The sequence below is a fragment of the Vanellus vanellus genome (genome assembly GCF_965231255.1).
Source record: "Vanellus vanellus genome assembly, chromosome: Z".
NCBI classification, from domain to species: Eukaryota; Metazoa; Chordata; class Aves; order Charadriiformes; family Charadriidae; genus Vanellus; species Vanellus vanellus.
This window is the reverse complement of record NC_138908.1, coordinates 7605618-7625443: the sequence shown is the minus strand read 5'-3', so window position 1 is coordinate 7625443 and position 19826 is coordinate 7605618. Positions and strand designations below refer to the sequence as shown.

The following is a 19826-nucleotide window of genomic DNA, read 5'->3' as shown; positions in this document are numbered from 1 at the left end:
TACAGTACCTTGGTCTGCAGTTTCCCAAGGTCCGGCCTTTCCATTTGTGATCTTCTATCTGTGTGCCATAGCAGCATCTGGTTGTCTAATACCCTGAATTTGGGGGAAATCACTTTTATGTGGGCTATAAAAAAAAATTGAGAGTATTTAATGTGTCATTAGTGTTATAGTTTGTCAGTTCTTATATCTCTTCATAGATTGATTCGTTGCTGAATTGAATTAAGGATGTGAGATAAAAATGCAAAATAGCTTTAAATTTCTTTGTGTTAAACCAGCATAGTGTTCAAAGGATGCTGGTTCTTCTTTCCTGTTCAGCCTTTTTTATTTTGCTTGGACAGAGACAATGAGCCAATATTCACAGTTGCTTGGCAATAGTCAAGTTCTGAAACGCACACCCAACCTGTGGGGCATTTGGTTGCTTAGTTCCTGCATGTAAATTTGAGGGTTTGAAAACTGAACAAGTCCACACCTATAGTGTCTTCTTGGAAAGTTTGTTCTAACATTTAATCTTAATGGCATTATTCATTTAATGGTTTCACTTTCAAAGGTGTTGAGTATCTACAATTTTAAGAAAAGTCAAAACAACTGAGTTCTTAGCACTGTTGGAACATTTATTTGAAATGTTAGGACACCTGTGCTGCAACTGGAGTATATCTCAATGCAGGAAGTTCCATCTCTTCTGATTTATTTGAAACCTACAATAGACTTTACTTACTTTACAACTGAAATATACATTAACAGGAAAAAAATGTCTCAGTTTTAGAAGTATTATTACCAAAAATGTCTGGCAAAAGCCTTTAAAGAAAGTAGAACAGAGAATTTTTGATGGATACATTTGGTTTGTCTTTTGGCAAGCAAAACCAGATTATTTAAGGATACACTTTTAAAATTGTCTACACTAAAGGTAATGAGGAAGTATGCAGCTGTAGTCACCTTATTGTACCAGTCATTGTGCTGTAAAGATTTTAGAGAGCTTTTGTCTCTTGCTTACAAAAGCAGCCTGCACTTAGAAAGACCTCAATTCTGCAAATGCTTACACATAGTTCACGGTTTGTGGAAGTAAGTCTGTAAGATGCCTTTGTAGGTTTTGGACTTTTGTGATTTTCTTGCTAGTATTAAAAAATTCCTTTGGGAATTCAAATGAGTAGTGCTGTGAAAGCGGTGATTGCCATTATTTCTGTTCTGTATATTTATTGAATTTATTACAGTAGTAGTAATTACTTTTCCCCTGATACAAATAAAAAAGTTGATGTATTACTGTGTTCATATTTGTTGTTTTAGGAGACTTTGGATGACTCTCAAGTAGCTGGAGTTTGTGCAACAGAAGAAGTAATTCGCTATGAATATCACGTCTTGTACTCCAGCAGCTACCAAGCACCTGTGCTTTATTTTAGGGCATGCTTTTTAGGTAAGACCAATCTTCTGTTAGGCAAAGGGAAGAATAAAAATAAGTTAGATGCAATAGATGTTAAAACCACAGTTTTTGTATTCAATTGAGGAACAGAGTAATGATCATATATGATAAGAAAGTAAGAGATGAGGCTGTTCACCAGTAAATTTTGTAATACTCCAGACACAGAGCTTCAGGACCTTGGAGTAGATGATATCATCTCAGCCTGAAGGAGGCTGATCTTTGGCTCCTGGCACCTTGCCTGTGGTTGACTAAAACTGCTGGTCATTTTTCTTGTTCGTTTCATTAAATGAATACAAAAGCTTAAAGCTGCAGGTTTGAATTTGGCTACAAAATAAGTGGACATAATTACAGTGTCTCTTTCTTTGGAGCCTGAATTTGAGCCACGAGGCTGGGGTCTAAGTGTACCTTTACAAGTGTATGCTGTTTTCTGTTTAAATATGCTGCTTAAAAATATCCCCAAACCTATGAGGTACTGCCTTTTTCTATCTATTAAAACCGGCTCTTGAAACACTAACTGGTCTTCTTTCCTCCCTGATACGTACATCTTGTCACCCATTACTCAATTGCTATAGCCACTGTGTTTTCACTCACCATCCTGTCAGGAAGGAAGGAGGAACACACAGCCTCCCTCCAAGGCTGCTGTTAGTGTCACTTATTTAATCAGAAAACATAGAGTGATCACACTGCAGCACTGGCTGTGCTCTGTTCCTCTCTGCCCAAGGACTGTGTACCTAGGGCGGAGGGATTGAAATCTTCAAGTCATTTCATTCAGTCTCCTGCATGGTAGCATCAGCATCTTTTGTGTTTTGAATAACCTCCTAACTTTATCTAGATAAAGATGTCTGAATGTTGCCAGTGATATCTTTTCCTTTTTAATTAAAAAGTAGCTTAAGCTGCTTTGAATGTGTTTGGTAGATTTAATCACTCTCTGCCTTATATTGTTTAATGGTTTCTAATTTTGCAGTGTTAGCGTTTTAAAAGGCACTTTAGATTTAAAATTGAAGAACAAATTCTCATAGACTCCCTAGTGGAAAGATTTTAGTCTGAGGTGCAGTTTCAGGAATGGATAATTTGGGGTAAATTTTCAAACTGGGACGTGGGGAATTGGGGACATTGCTCTGCCTTTACCACCAACAGAACTCATTGCACACATCCTGCTGCAAATTTATTTCTAGAATTATTACAGGCATTTACAAATGTGCAACGTTTTGCCTTTAAACTTAGTGTGCAGACAGGAAGATAAAGAAAGTTTTGCTGTAAGAGACAGATTAACCTATTTGTGGTCCTGAAAAATGACATCTTCTTGGTTTTAGCTGAATTAATAGTGCACTGTCTCTACAGAAGAGGATGGAGACACTGCAGGTAGAGGAAATAGGACACTATTTCTACTGTACTGTACTTTCATATAATTAGTATTCACCATAAGCAGTTAATCACCAGAGAAGAGCTCCCAGAGACAAAACAAGTTGTTTAGCTTGTCAGCATCAGGGAATCGGAGGTGTTGAAACATGACTCCTTATAGCTGGAAGTGGATATTACAGAAGCTAGTGGATGATCTAATGCACAGTCGTAGTATTATGTGCCAACAGCTCCCCTTGCAGTACAAAACTGTAATTGTTCCTACAAGTACAATTATGTTTTGAAACACTTCTTGGGAATCTTTCACAATGGAAAACAAGGACTTTTTTTAGATAATTCATAAAGTCACTCGGGTTCTCTTCAGCATTTAACATTCTCTTTTAACATTTAATATTCTCTGACTCTTGAAGAGAGAAGGATACAAAATGCTCGGAATAAGTATTTTTCCTATAATGTTTTCAGCTAGTATTCTCTGATTTTAATTATGGATAGCTTACTTTCAGAAAGGAAAAATACTGTCACCCCTGCAAGTTGTTTGCCCATCTGTGCTGCACTGTCTGAAGGTCCCAACACGGGTTTTCGGGAATGCGCAGGTGACAGTCACTCACAGTCACTTGAGATATCTGAGAAAAGTACCTTTTGTCTTGTCCTGAAACTGGTATAAGGAAAACTCCAGGTAATACCCTGAGATTTTTTTCCTTTGAGGTAATAGTCTTCATGCGATAGGCTCCTTACCTTGTTTCTCAGTCAACTAGTAGTATTCACTGCATTCCTCATCTGAAATAATCAGGGAAGAAAATTCTGAGACCTACATCAATTTCCCAGTCTGAATTCCTACCATTATTTGTAGATTAAGTAACAGAATTGGTTCCTCACAAGTCTCTTGTGAGCTGTTCATCGTTTCCCTTGAATCCTGTCCATACTGATCCTCACTTTAATTAGAACTTGTTGCAGGAGGTGAAGGTGAGCTGTAATCCTTCCAGTGTTTCCACAGCCCTGCCCTGTCTTGCCTTCCCCAGCAGCAGGGCACAGAGTTTGAATTCAAAACACCGCTTCCTCTCTGGCAGTATGTTAAGTGGCCATTACACCTTGAGGCCTGCCTAGGAAATAATAATTCTTCTGTTCAACCTGACTAAGTAGTTTTGCTTGTTTTGCAATATTCACTTCCTCACTTTGTATGTTATAATAGCAACTGGTGCCAGCCTGTCCAAATCTATGCTCTTCCAAATAGTTTCTTCAAAAACTTTTCTAGAGCAATTAAACCCTGCCTTTCTCCCACTGTATGTGAGTCCAGTTTTCATTGACTTGGTCTCTCACAGTCCCTCCTAGGAAAAAGGCTTCCAGCAGAGTTGCTGGGGAGATCTTGCTGTCATCTTCAGTGTGGTTGGCATCTTCAGGAGCATGTGTCAATGAGGACATTCAGTTTTCATTCCTCTTTGCTAGCACTTGTGCTCAAACATTACAGATCCGTTCTTCCTGCAGAAAGGCAAAAGTTGCATTGTATCCTTATCCTTGCTTCCGTCTAATTTGGATGAAATAACTTATTTTGTGGAATTCATTTTAGACCTTTTTTTTGGTGAGATGAAGTTTGATATGTAAGGTAGCGCAACGTAAGGGTTTGAAATCTTAATTGAAGCAGAACATTTTGAGAGACATCTACGCTTTTTGGTAGTCTCTGGGGATAGGTGTACAGGGAAGATCTTGTTCTGTGCAAGGACAAATACTTCAGATGGAAATAATGGTTAAGTGTGATGAGTATGTCTGGAAAGATGTTTGGGAACATTATAGGATACAAGAAGATATTTTTAGGCTACATATATATATGTAAGGAACATTTCTCACTACCTCATGATACTTCCCACGTGGCATATATCCCTAAATTCAGACCTACTGAAGTCTCAGTCTGTGTCAGGAACTCAAGGCAGTGGTCCTCAATAACTCAGAGTCTTAGAGAATTAGGTTTCATTTCTCCAAAATCAGTCTTATGCATGCCATACGTTTCGGAAATGGGAGCCCTTCTTCCTTTCTGGGGCTTCTGAGATTACCAAATAGGTAGTTGAAGAAATGCATGAACCCCTGCTGAGATCTGATGTCAGCAATTAGCCCTCTTAGAGACAGATGGTATAGGCAATTAGCCTTCCCCTTCAATGCTGGCATCAGCCAGATGGGCTGGGCTAGGTCCAGTAAGCTTTCTTTAATCAGCAGAGTGTTTTCCCCTTTCCTTAGTCTTTAAGATATCAAGGAACTTTAGTCTTTTCCTGAACTGTCATCGTCTAAAGCCATACATTCAAAAACCTCTTGAGTGACAGTGGGGTGGCAGCAGCACAATCACAGGTGGACACAGGCATCATTCAGGAGTCACCCTGCATGTTAAGAAAATAATGGCCTTGTCTCACGCTTCTCTTCTTATTTTTTCTACAAAGGTAAAGGAAGAGTCATGAATGCTGGCTAAGCACTGAAAAGAAAGAGCAGAACTAATGGGAGTCAGTAAGGACTGCAGCCTAACTCCTCTAGAAAAGAGAGAAGGAATGGGATTTTGAAATTGACCTGCTCAAAATATGTCTAGCTCTCTGACATATAGATACATCCCTGCCAATAAAAACCATGCTAATCAGTGGTTAGAGAGAGGGAGCTTATAAGATAATGTAACTTCCTTCAGCCCTGAAGGCATGACTTTCTGTATTCAGAAACCATCCCCGGCCTGACTGATGCGCTTTCCAGAATGTAGACTTACTCCCTGAACTCAACGGCTTGTAACCACTGTGTCCTTGCTCAGAAAAATAGCTCCTCTTAAGACCATGTCCCATACAAACTGGTTTTATTGTGGCTTTGGACATAAAAAAATTTGAATAATTTGCATAATCAGATATTCTCCTAAGCTATAAGGGTGTTTTTCTTTTGTAGCAGTGGTTTCTCAAAAGTACAAAAACATAATATTTCTTTGGAAAGTATGCCAGAATGAAGCCTCAAAACAATTTGTGCACCATTTCACCAGAAGTGCCGAATAACCTTTAATTAGAAATCTAAGAAATAATTAAAAGCCCTCAGTAAACATGAAGAAAACAGAATACAGCAACTTGAGAAGCCTGAAATTTTTCTCTGAAAATGTATGTGAAATTTGTATGCCTAAAGAGTTTCTGCTTTTTGCAGAAAATAAGGTGCCAAGTCAGCTGGGAGCTGCAACTCATATGTCATCTTAATGCCACACCTTGCTGCTGTGAGGGGGCACTCAGCCATCTGCTTTTTAACTATATATTTGTGGTGACATAAATGAGTTAACCCCAAATGGACCATTAAGACAATTTAAATAATAAAAATCTGAGTTTGTGATAGAAAGGCTGTAGTTGTTCTTGCCTGTTAGTGCAGATGAACTAGTTGATTAAAGCCCATAGTTAACGGCAGAGAGAGAACCCATACTTAGGAGTTCTTGACTCCCATCCTTTATCTCCTTTCCCTCAACAAAAATCTTAGTTGGTTACTTCCCAGGCTCTTTTGGCCTTTCTTGCTGTGTAGGTGTGAAATTTATTGTGTCAGAGCCTGCATTTCAGAGGGCCTGGGTTAGTACTGATGAGCCGATGGTGTGTCGTGTGCCAGACCGGTGGCATTATATGCATGGAGCTTCAGACAAAGGTACAGTAAATCTGGCACGACCCACAAGCAGCTATTTTCTTTCACTCTCTGTGATTATTTAATGAGCTGAATTATACAAAACGTATATATGACCACAAACTTCCACTTTTGTCTGCACACCTGCTCCCATCTAGACTTGGGATAGGACTTGGGACAAGCAGCAAGCACCTCAGCATCTGTGTCGTGGTGGGTAGAAGATGAGTAAATGTACTGCTGGGTGAATCTCAAGCCTCTACGTTCCTCTTCTGCCACTTCTCTCGGCTTGATGCTACTGTTGCCCTCTTTTTCTGGCTGAACTTTTTGAGTTCAGCTCCATCACGGGAAAGAGCGAGACAAGAAGCGGAGAGGCTGCTTGGCTTAGCAGGTGCCACAGTGGCCCCTTGTTGCTATCAGCAACAATTACAGACTGCTCTGTCAGCCCAGCTGGATATTTGAGGCCTCAGTGGGTTGCAAGAGTCTATAACAGGGCTGATAAATGTGGGAATGCTGGCAGCCCTGGAAAAAGAGGTCTAAAAGTGCATAACAGGGCTGATAAATGTGGGAATGCTGGCAGCCCTGGAAAAAGAGGTCTAAAAGTGCCCAAAGAATACAGATGTGTGTTTTGTGCAAATCTGGGAGCTTGCGAATAAAATAGATTCAGTTATATCATCCTAAGCAGATGACCACACAAGCTGAGTAGTCTTAAAATATAAAACACACCTCCAGTGAGATTACCTGAAATGGTTCCTTCTGTCAGTCATTTTAAGATTTTAGTGTAGTTGTTTTGTTTTATTTTATTTTATTTTATTTTATTGAGAGAAAAAACCCTTTCAATAGACGTTTAGGTCTTCCTCCCATAGAAGAGGATGGGGAAACTGCCCATCCACCCCCTCTCCTTTTGCAAGGCTCTTGGCGGTTCCCAGCTGTGTAGCTGAACCTCACATCCATTTTAAGTATTGATAACTTATTCTTTCCTGCTGCATCTGGCGTCCCATCATCTGACCTAGTCAGTTGAATAAGAGTTTAGAGGAACATAATATTTGGGAATATGTATGACAGCTTACTCAGTTTAAAAAACACACTTAATTCAAACTCATTTAAAGCTTAGTGAAATATATTAGAACAGTGCAGAAAATTCAAAATCTAAGGGAATTTGAATCCAAGCATGTTTCAATATGTAAGTGTATAATCAGAATGCCCAGATCAATTTTTTGTTCCTGTGTGAAACATTGCAATTACACTGTATTAACCATTAACATTTACTGTCTATGATCTCAGTCTGATCATAGTGAACCAAAGTGAAACTTTCAGTTTGGATGTATTTGTATTTTTCTGTGAAGTGAAATGAAATGAAAATAAATCTGTACTGAAATATGATGGAAGATATACTGCTTCTCATACATGAAGTAATAAAATCCATGAGGTAAAGGCAAAACTCAATTTTAACTATAATATGATTAATGCTTCAATAATATTTGATCGTTTCTGTAAATGAGATTAATGGTTAGAGTCAGAGTAATCCATTCCATGTCTACGACCTGAATTTGCTCGTGTTACTGTAAAAATTCACAAATACAAAGAAGGGTGTACAGAACAAAATATAGAGTGGCAAATCAAATTATACATTAGAACATATGTTGTTCTAGATTTTACATTTGGGCTTTCTCTGGATTGTCTTTGCAGGTTGAATAGAAAACAGAAAATTGCAAGTGTGCATCACATCTCATATTACCTGCGCACAGATGATCTGAGCATAAATATATCCCTCTAAATTTAACTTATGCTCTTGTAACAAATTTCTTAGCAAATGTTAGACCATGTCCAGCACATCTCTCGTACCTGCCATCATAAGACAGAAGGCATGACGGTCTAGCAAATCTCACGTTCGTAAGGATGGCATGTATAGCTAGTTAATATGCTGTTACCCTCTCACACACTTTATTTGCCACATGCATCTGCTATATGGTGCTAATATAAGCCCAGTGCTTTTTTTTTTTTTTAAAAATATGTGCAGAAAATAAGATAAAAGAGAGGCTGTAGGCAGCTGGTTTTAACTTATATCTAAACATGGCATTCAAATGTTAATTGGGTGAATAAATCTTCTTCATTTTACAGACATGAAAATGTCAGTAGAATAAAACTATTTATCACAGGATAATGGTTTCTGACACCTAATAAATGCCAAGATGAAGCTACTTATTGAAAGTGTATCAAAATATTCTATTGCTGTTTGCCAAAACCAAATATTCAGGAAAAATTGACGTGCTTATTTTCTAAATGGTTGACACTAATATCTTGACATAATTCTAACATCACAACTGAAAACGTGATGCAACAATGCTATATAAATGCAGCTCAAGAAAAAATTATGGGCATGTAGGTTACCAAAATGCAGTAAAATTTTGTGTGCAGAATTATGTTCCTTAGATTTTTTCCTACTTTCTCACTATGAGTTACATGCATTTACTTGAGATAACTCGTCATATTATTTTGTGGTTTTAAATTTATCATATCCAAGCATTGTTTTACAAAATTAGTTTAACTTCTCACCTTACAACGTGAACAGTAAGTTGTTACTCTCAGGTGACAGAGAATAAAGCTGAACGGGGAATTATGTGCACCTTCAGTCAGGATTTGAGCAATGCTCTTTTGGAGTTACGGGGCCAGAAGGGGCTCAGTCACGTTTTTATTTTTTCCATCTGCTTTCAGATAATCAGTATTTTCTGATTTACTTTTGCTATTCAGTATTAAAGATATAGCACGCTTAAGAGCTTTGACTGTGGGTGGTTGTTTCCCCCCCTCACAGATGGAAGACCTTTAACTCTGGATGAAATATGGAAAAGTGTTCATGCATGCTACCAGGCTCGTCTGCTGGAGGGGCCCTGGGACACTATTACACAGCAGGTGAGAAACCACTGGTCCTTTACAAAATTGATGGATGCAATATATGCCTGAATCCTCAGTGGCCTTATTCCCCTCCTGGACACAAGTTAAATATACAAAAGTCTAACTGAGATTGTGCTGAGACGGTTACCAGCAATAGTTTTAGTCCTGGATTTTGAAGGATATATAGGTATTCGCCGTGTAAGACTTAATGTGACAGTATCTCTCATTTAAAATACTTTTCCAAAGCCAATCCTGAAAACTTCAGACAATTTCTGAGTAATCATGGATTTGGGTAAATACAAAAGTAGACTTGCTTATGTAAGTAAGATATATTAGTGTAACGTTTCACAGATTGTCTATTAATCAAATTACCAAAAAAGACTGTGTAATTTTCGATTTTAAATAGACTTGCAATCCTTAGGATTGAAGGAGAGAAAATTGGTCCCTCAATCAAATAATGTTATTGCCGACTAATGTCCTTAAGAATCAGTAGTTAATGAAAGCCGTGTTTTACAAGAGGGAGCAGATTAGTAAACTGGGATATCACTGCCTTCTTTTAGAGATACTCAAATCACTTTTATTTAAAGTGGTTTCAAAGTCACCAGATCGTTTCAGCAACCATTCCCAGACTTGTGATGATGGCTCTCTTGAAAACAGTCACACTTGTTCAAGGAAGAGTGAGATATGATTCAGAGCTGAGTTGGTTGCTCTGGTTTATTCCCTCAGCCCCAGGCCTCCAGTACAAGTTTGGACAAAGAATGGAAACTCACCAGGTGTGAATTTTTTATCATCAGACAAAGATAATAACGCATCCTTTCTTCCTCGCCTTTCCTTCCTTGACTTTTCAATTTTAGCTGTTTCCAGGTACACAGGTCCCTTACCACAGCAGCTGGCACAATAGGGATGTAACCTCAACTGAGTTCTACAGGTGTTTCTTTAATTCAGCTAATACAATTTAGTTACAGGATGCCTATTGGTACTCAGTCGTGGGAACACAAGCAGCATTCATTTTTTTGCAGCCACGGACTATTATTTATATCATAATAGCTCCCTGAGAACCTAACAAGCATTGGTTTTCTGATGTTTGCTGTGTGTGTCTGAATTCCAGTTGTGAGTTTGCAGATTCTCGTAATAAATGCTTTTACATAAAGTATTAATTACCTGACTTGTTTACTGCAGAATGAAGATGAGAAAAGATTTTAATAAAATAACATTATATGGTAGCAGTTAACTGATTTTCTGCACAGGAAAGTATCGCAGTTCAGATTTTTCAGTAAAGTTTTATGATTTATAGCTGAAGTTTCATATTTGTAGCTAAGTGATGACTGTTTCTGCATAGAGAGGCAGAGGATTCAATTAACTTTGCTTTCACTGCATCCACCTTTTTGCATTCCTAGCAGACAGAGACCAGTAACCCTGTGGTCGGCTGCTAGGTGTCCTTTAGGGCTGACATCTCTGGTATTTCCCAGCTGAGTTGTTCTGACTTGTGGATAGTTTATATTCCCATCTGCAAAAATGTCCAGGACAATCTGCTACGTGCACTCCAAAGGTGGTGTGCCTTCTCTACGCTCACACTATACCGTGGCCTGAAGCCATGTTCAAGCACAGTCTCTTTCTATTTGTCTGCAAAGCACTGTGAGAACCTATGGCTCTGTGTAGGTGATAAATCATAACGCAATACTACAGAGAATAAAGCATAAACAAGATGTTTGGAATGTGTAAAATGAGAGTGGTGGAAGCCAAAAGGAAAACCTGGTCACTCCCAACCAGACATTGTTTTTGCCTCTTAAGGAACACTAAAGTAAAACTGTCCTGCATCTAACAGCTACGGGTGTGTGTGAGAAACATACACAGAAAGGCTTGCAGAAACAGGTTTTCTGGGTGGTAAAAGTGTGTGGAGTGCTGAACCTGTTGTGTCTGTGGCACCTCTCCAGGGGTGGTTCAGCCAATGTGAGTCCAGTGACAAACTAAGATGTAAGAACTCCGGGTTCTTTGGAGTAGAGTTAGCAGGGCTCATTGAGAGAGCTTAAAACTAGATTTGAAGGGGGATGGGAATGTAACTGGGCTCGATGGAGAGGCACCTGGGGGTAGTAGCTCAGCACTTGTGTGGCAGAGCGCTAGTATTTTTGAGGATTGGAAGGCCCACCACCCCTCAAGGGCAAAAACTATACACTCATTGGCTTTTCTGAAATGCCTATACACTAACGCGCACAGCATGGGGAATAAACAAGAGGAGTTAGAGATCTGTGTGCGGTCACAGGACCATGATCTCATTGCAGTTACTGAGATGTGGTGGGATAGCTCACGTGACTGTCATGGAGGGCTATGTTCTCTTTAGGAAAGATAGGCCAGTGAGGCAAGGCGGTGGAGTCACTCTTTATGTGAGAGAACAACTGGAATGTATTGAGCTCTCCCTGGGGGCGGATGTAGAGTGAGTTGAGAGCTTGTGGGTAAGGATCAAGGGGCAGGGTAACAGGAGGGACACTGTTGTGGGTGTCTATTACAAGCCACCTGATCAGGATGGGGAAGTTGATGAGGCCTGCTACAGACAGGTGAGAATCGCCTCACAATCACAGGCCTTGGTTCTCATGGGGGACTTCAACTACCCTGATATCTGCTGGGAAGGCCTCACAGCTGGGCAAGTACAGTCCAGGAGGTTCCTCCAGTGCACTGATGACAACTTTTTGACTCAGGTGGTGCAGGACCCAACAAGGAGAGGTGTACTACTGGACCTAGTACTGACAAACAAAGAAGGTCTGGTGGTGGATGTTAAGGTTGGGGGCAGACTGGGCTGCAGTGACCATGAGAAGACTGAGTTCAGGATGAAGTACAGTATGCACAAAATGACAAGTAGGGTTGAAACCTTAAACTTCAGGAGGGCTAACTTTGATCACTTCAAGGAATTGCTTGGACAAATCCCATAAGAGAGGGCTCTAGAGGGTAAGGGGGCTCAAGAGAGCGGGCTGCTATTTAAGCGTCACTTCCTCCAAGCTCAGGATCAGTGCATCCCAAAGAGAAAGAAATCAGGCAAGGGAAGAAGGAGACCTGCATGGCTGAGCAGGGAACTTCTGAAAAAGCTCAGGTGGAAGAAGGGAATTTACAATAGGTGGAAGAAGGGGCTGACCACTTGGGAAGAGTATAAGAATGTTGTCAGGGTAAGCAGGGAGGAACCAAGGAAGCCAAGGCAGCTTTGGAATTGAACCTGGAGAGGGATCTCAAGGCCAATAGGAAAGGTTTCTTTAAGTATATAGGAGACAAAAGGAAAACTAGGGAAAATGTGGGCCCTCTGTTGAACAAGACAGGTGCCGTGGTGACAGATGATGCAGAGAAGGCGGAGTTGCTGAATGCCTTCTTTGCTTCTGTCTTCACTGCTCGGGCCAGTCCTCGGGAGTCCCAGACTTTGTGGGTAACAGAGAAAGTCTGGAGGAAGCGAGACTTTCCCTTTGTTGATGAGGAGCAAGTTAGGGATCAGTTAGGTAAACTGGATATCCACAAGTCCATAGGGCCTGAGTGTCCATGGCCACCTGCAAGTGCTGAGGGAGCTGGCAGAAGTCATTTCTGGGCCACTCTCCATCATATTTGAAAGGTCTTGGAGTACAGGTAAGGTGCCTGAGGACTGGAGGAAAGCCAGTGTCACTCCAGTTTTCAAAAAGGGCAAGAAGGATGAACTGGGAAACTACAGGCCGGTCAGCCTCACCTCCATCCCTGGAAAGATGATGGAACAGCTTGTTCTGGGTGTCATCTCAAAGCATCTGGAAGAAAATAAGGTTATCAGAGGTAGTCAACATGGATTCACCAAGGGGAAGTCATGTCTGACTAATCTGATAGCCTTCTATGATGGCGTGACTGGATGGGTGGATGAGGGGAGGGCAGTGGATGTTGTCTACCTTGACTTCGGCAAGGCTTTCGTCACTGTCTCCCACATCATCCTCACAGGCAAGTTTAGGAAGTGTGGGTTAGATGAATGGACAGTGGGGTGGATTGAACAGTGGCTGGCAGATAGAGCTCAGAGGGTTGTGGTTAGTGGTGCAGAGTCTAGTTGGAGGTCAGTAACGAGTGGTGTCCCTCACGGGTCAGTACTGGGTCTGGTCCTGTTCAATATATTCGTCAATGACTCGGATGAAGGGATAGAGCGTACCATCAGCAAGTTTGCTAATGACACAAAACTGGGAGGAGTGGCTGACATGCCAGAAGGCTGTGCCACCATACAGCATGACCTGGACAGGCTGGAGAGTTGGGCAGAGAGAAACCTTATGAAATTCAACAAGGGCAAGTGTAGGGTACTGCATCTGGGGAGGAATAACCCCATGCAGCAGTACAGGTTGGGGGCTGATGTGCTGGAGAGAAGCTCTGTGGAAAGGGACCTGGGAGTCCTGGTGGACAACAGGATGACCATGAGCCAGCAATGTGCCCTGGTGGCCAAGAAGGCCAATGGCATCCTGGGGTGCATCAAGAAGAGTGTGGCCAGCAGGTCGAGGGAGGTTATCTTCTCCCTCTACTCTGCCCTGGTGAGGGCACACCTGGAGTACTGTGTCCAGTTCTGGGCTCCCCAGTTCAAGAAAGACAGAGATCTGCTGGAGAGGGTGCAGCATAGGGCTACCAAGATGATTAGGGGATTGGAACATCTCTTTTATGAGGAAAGACTGGGGGACTTGGGTCTTTTTAGTCTAGAGAAAAGAATACTGAGGGGGGATCTTGTTAATGCTTACAAATCCTTAAAGGGAGTGTGCCAGGGGGATGGGAACAGTCTTTTTTCAGTGGTGCCCAGTGATAGGACAAGAGGTAACAGGCACAAACTTGAACATAGGAAGTTCCGTCTTAACATGAGGAGGAACTTCTTTACTTTGAGGGTGGCAGAGCACTGTCACAGGCTGCCCAGAGAGATTGTGGAGTCTCCATCTCTGGAGACATTCAAAACCTGCCTGGATGCCGTCCTGTGCAACTGCTGTAGGTGACCCTGCTGGGGCAGGGGGGTTGGACTAGATAATCTCCTGAGGTCCCTTCCAACCCTGACCATTCTGTGATTCTGTAAGGAAAAACATTTTGGAGACGTTGGCAAAGTTATAGCAGCAAAATACTATTGAACATAACATCAAGGTGACTTTCCATTAAATAAGGAGATTACAAACTAAGTTAAACTGTTTGTCCTAGAGTAATATACACTGTACCTCAGGCTGACAGCACAATAGTGGACCTGCTGGCAGGTGGCAGGAGCCAGAGAATTTAAGAACCCCCAGTACATAATTTGGAATTACTTGAATTTTTTTTCTACACCATTTGTCTGTATGCCTCCTCCCTGAACACCATGTACCTGTGGCTGAAGGCCGTTGAATTCTACTGACTTTAGTGAGGTTAGCCTGCTTTACCTCAGTATTGAACTTGGTCCAAAGGCCCCAGCTGCAGTCCTGGGTTGGAAATGTACTTTCCCACATGGCTGCAAGAGAGGGCCTCCGGGAAAGCAGTTTTAAGAGGTCTACAGTTTTAATTTTAGATGAAAGCAGAAAGGCACCGGGCGGTGAGGGTGCATTTGCTTATGGCCATTCAGTCAAGTGATAAGAAGTCAAAGGACTGCATGGTTTGTGGACATGTACATCTCTGGAGCTGAATCAGAGCAGAGGAAAGAATCAGTACAATTAGCAGCGTCAACACTATTGTATTTTCAGTGGCAGCAACCACTGGTGCAACAAGCACTTCCCCTTGTAATCTGAGATGCATATGCCAGTCCAAATATAAACCAGCAGTAAAAATCAGAGTATTCTCAAAGGAATTATGAAAGATAATAAAAACATACCGTAAGCACTAGCCTGCAAGCCTCAGATCAAAGCAAGTTAGGTCTACAAGAAAAGGTATTTTTCCCCCTCAAATGATTCAGGGTTCTGAATTGAAACACAGAATTCTCTTCCCTTTCTGCTTTTGTGCTGACCCATTTTGTTATGTGGGTTAGGCTTTGCCTGTAGGGACACAGATCGTATAATGCAAGTCACTGGGCAAACTCACCAAATCAGGCTTGAACTCTTAGTACACATGAACAGCAGAGAGAAAAGGTTTAGGATTTTGCTCCAAAATAGATGCAAATTTTAAATTCTACAAGCAATCCATCATTGGGAAGAAAAATTGAGCTTACCACTTGTGACAAAACAGGAAAAAGGACTTCACTGAGAGGTTCAAATTAACAATTTAATTTGAACTTCACTCACAGGTCCAACACGTCACTATTGCAAGTTCTGTGTGTGCGATGGCGATTACACTATTGCAATTTAAAATAAATTAGCAGGATATGCTATTGCAAGCTACAAATGATCCCGACGAGTAGCAACACAAACCACAAGCGCGCTAGATATTAATACCTTAGAAGAGTGCACCAATCACAAACTTAATAGTATGCCATATACCATACGTATGTTTCTTAGTCACTTACCCTCTCTCAGGTGAGGTCACTCAATCCCTGGGAAGTTACCCTGTACAGTGTCCTGGACAGGGGGGGGACGGATCTCCTACAGGCCAGCTGTATCATTGGAGGATTCCCCATTTTTCTCCCCAAACCCTGCGGTTTATATTTCCTGACTCGGTGAGGGTGCAGGATTATGCCTGAGTGGATTACACTGTCTGGGATATTTCCCTCTGGTGGTGCGATAGCGAAGTCTCTGTTGCCAATTTGTGAAGTCACGGGAATAGTGGTTGGATGGGACTCAGGGCATTTTGTTTGTTAAGGGCCATTTGGTTTCGGTTCTTATATGCAACCTCAGCCCGGGCTGAGCTGTTTTGCAGCTCCCCACAAGTTCTCTCTGCACAGCCAAGGCACGGCGGAGATGGAGCTGAGTGGGATGACACCTCCCTGCACCTCACCTGTTGTGCTCTGAAACTGGCTTGGCTGGCTGCTCCCATACACCACTGTCTACATGTAACGTTACTTAACTTTTAACGAGGGCTGATTTTGCACTTTGATTCAGTAGTTGGCAGATTAGGAAAAGAAAGTCATACTGCCCTTTTTTCTCTCAGATCCAGGATTAATCATCTGGGACTTACATACCATGTATTTTATGAGATGTGGGTGCCATGCCTGTGCACATTTTTGATACAATTATATTTGCACTTGTACTCTAAATGGTTAAATATATCTGAGATCAGGAGCTGAGACATTGCCTAAACTCCAAAAAACTCAGCTTTTTGGTAATTGCCAAAAACAAATTTTAGGTACAATTTGAACTTTTTTATTTAGTTTTGACTATTGTGGAAAGTCACTCTCATTTTCAAAGAAAGCGTCTTCAAATATTTTTGCTAACTAGATTATTTTTATTGCAAAAAGCAGAAGTCAACTAGTTACTGTCTCATAAATAAATTAACATGATAAGGTATTTTATAATGATAATTGATAAATGGTGATGATTTAATTGCACTTCCTCTAGTAATAATCTTAAAATGCTCCAATGAAGTTCCTATGATTGGCTTTCTTCTGAGTTAAATCTCCCTGGAGTCTTCAGTCATCCCTTTTCTACATCCGGCGATAACTTGCTTTAGCTGTTTTAAATAATACAAATCAATTATAACACACAGCTGTTTAACAAAACTTCTAAATGTTGCTACAGGTCTCTGTGGGTATTTCCTGATGGCTTATAATGACATCAATTTAGCACACCTGGTAAGATCTGTGTGAGCTGGAAGTAGCTTAATTCTGCAATGACAGGAAAATTAAGGAGTATTTATGGATTACTGTTGCATTTCAGAACCGTTGCCAACTGTGATTTTAGCTTCTTTTTACAAAGAGTCAGAAATGGAACTGCAGGCATTGCATGCCCGTCTCCTCAATAGTTTACTTGTACCTTGGTGGGTGCTTTTGGGAATATCCTGTATTAGTTATTTCTTTCTACTTGTCCTACACAAAAGAATGTCTCTTCACCTTTTTGAATAAATGGATGCTAGAAATGTACTCTTACAAGAAGCTCCCTTCCAAGTCTTTGTAGTCTTTCCTGAACTGCAGACAAAGAGAGCTTTCCTCAGTTTTCCCTCCGTTGGATTTTCCCATTCAGGCTGACTTAGGGTGAAATCCCAGCCCTACATCCCCCATAGCACCACGCTGGGTAACCTGCTGGGCTCCTCAGGCTGCCAGCCCTGGTGTTTTCCCTGACTGCATTGCTTCTTAAAAGTACTTATTAAGCCATTTATATAGCAGCTGAAATAACAAATAAGAGATCTAGATGTTTGGAAGGGGTGGAGGGTGGGGGGGCTGAATGAATGTAAAAATAACACTAAGTCCCCTGCTAAGTCCCCTGGAGAGATTTCAATTAATAGTGGAAACACAAAACAACATATATTCTCCAAAAACTCAGGCAAATGTAAGCTAAAAGAAAGTTACAGTAAATGGGAAGAAAAGTCTAGACAAAAAAATGACGAAGTAAGTCATCGCGGTAATGGATGGCAGCAAGACAGAGATGTATTTTTCTCACATGTATTCTGATATTCAGCAGAGAAGTCCAGTACAGTTTTAGGTAAATACATAGTGACGATGTATAAAACAGCTCAAACATAATTGTCCTTTGTGTAACTGAACAGCAGATCCACCACATTAATATCCAGGCGTAATATAGCAAAGGCATACTTAAGTTGGCAGCAGTTCAGAAGTGCCGTGGTCAAATGCTAAATGATGAGACAACTCGAATGGAAAAAAACCACAAGAATAGGAAAAAGGTTCAAAAACAAAGAACAGAGAGTAGATAATAGAAATGAAACAAAAAGAGAGAAGTCTTCCTGATTATAAAGGTGAACGTGTTTTACCACATAGTAGTGCATGATTTTACAACCAGGAATTTAAAAAACGAGGATAACTAAAGTTTGGTTAGTCTGTAAAGGCTAAATTTTGCCTTTTATCATTTTGGAAATCTCTACCAAGATGAATGGGAGATGTGAAGCAGCAGAAGGTGACTGTAAGGTTACAGCCAGAACTTCTGTCTTCCGACTGAGTGGTATTAGATCCTTGCTGTAGAAGTTGGAAATACAGGGTCCATAAGTACCTGAGAGTATCAGATTTTGTCCTCTAATTTTTAGAAACCTGCTCTTCAAAATTACAGCCTGTTAATCATGAAGATTTAAGAGCATAATAACTTCACCAGATACTATATACACACTTCCATATAAGCTATATGCATTATTGCATACAGCAGTAAAGCTGCTTTGAAAGTTTTAATGTATGTCTAATGGCCAAACTTTCAAATTATAACTGAACTTTTTATAAATCATAGAATGGTTTAGGTTGGAAGAGACCTTAAAGATCCTTTCATTCCAACCCCCCTGCCATGGGCAAGGACACCTCCCACTAGACCAGGTTGCTCCAAGCCCCATCCAGCCTGGCCTTGAACACCTCCAGGGACGGGGCAGCCACAACTTCCCTGGGCAATTTGTTCCAGTGCCTTACCACCCTCAGAGTGAAAATTTTTTTCCTATTATAAATCTACCTTCTTCCAGTTTTAAGCCGTTCCCCCTCATTCTGTCACTACATGTCCTTGTAAAAAGTCCCTCCACAGCCTTCTTGTAGGCACCCTTCAGATACTGGAAGGCCACTGTAGGGTCTCCCTGGAGCCTTCTCTTCTCCAGGCTGAACAGCCCCAACTCTCTCAGCCTGTCTTCACAGGAGAGGTGCTCCAGCACTCTAATCATCTTTGTGGCTCTCCTCTGTACACCCTCCAGCAGGTCCATGTCCTTCTTATGTTTGGGGCTCCAGAGCTGGACACAATATTCCAGGTGGGGTCTCATGAGACGAGAGCAGAGGAGCAGCATCCCCTCCCTCGACCTGCTGGCCATACTTCTTTTGATGCAGCCCAGGATGCGGTTGGCTTTCTGGGCTGCGAGCGCACATTGCCGGCTCATGTTGAGCTTCTCATCAACCAACACCCTCAAGTCCTTCTCAGGGCTGCTCTCAATCCATTCTCCACCCAACCTCTATCTGTGCTTGGGATTGCCCTGGCCCATCTGCAGGATCTTGCACTTGGCCTTGTTGAACTTCATGAGGTTTGCACAGGCCCACCTCTTGAACCTGTCCAGCTCCCTCTGGATCTCATCCCCCCCTCCAGCGTTTTGACTGCTCCACACAGCTTGGTGTCGTCAGCAAATTTGCTGAGGGTGCACTCTGTCCCAACATCTGTGTCAACAACAAAGATGTTAAACAGCACTGGTCCCAGTACCAGCCCCTGTGGAACACCACTTGTCACTTCTTGCCACTTAGACATGGAGCCGTTGACAGCAACTCTTTGAGTGTGACCATCCAGCCAGTTCCTTATCCACCAAGCGGTCCATTGGTCAAATCCCTGGCTCTCCAATTTAGAGACCAGGATGTTGTGTGGGACAGTGTCAAATGCTTTGCACAAGTCCAGGTAGATGATACCTGTTGCTCTCTCCCTGTCCACCAATGCTGTAATGCCGTCGTAGAAGGCCGCCAATATAAACAAAAAAATAAACAGAGATGCTCAGCTGTCTTAGTGATCCATGTTTACATTTTTCCAGCTCTAAGATAACTGATTTTCTATGAAAAGTTGCTGAGATGACAGTCTTCAAGACTGAAGCCCTT

The 19826-nt window shown here is 41.5% G+C and overlaps 1 protein-coding gene across 1 annotated transcript in view; it reads left to right on the top strand.

Moving 5' to 3' along the window:
- ATG10 (autophagy related 10) overlaps nt 1–19826 on the top strand; it is a gene marked incomplete at its 3' end in the record, with an annotated part of 85612 nt that overhangs the window by 51070 nt on the left and 14716 nt on the right. Inside the window, exons 4-5 of the mRNA XM_082497431.1 lie at nt 1282–1408; nt 9189–9286. Of these exons, the coding sequence (XP_082353557.1) occupies nt 1282–1408; nt 9189–9286 (225 nt within the window). The remainder of the gene's footprint in view (nt 1–1281; nt 1409–9188; nt 9287–19826) is intronic.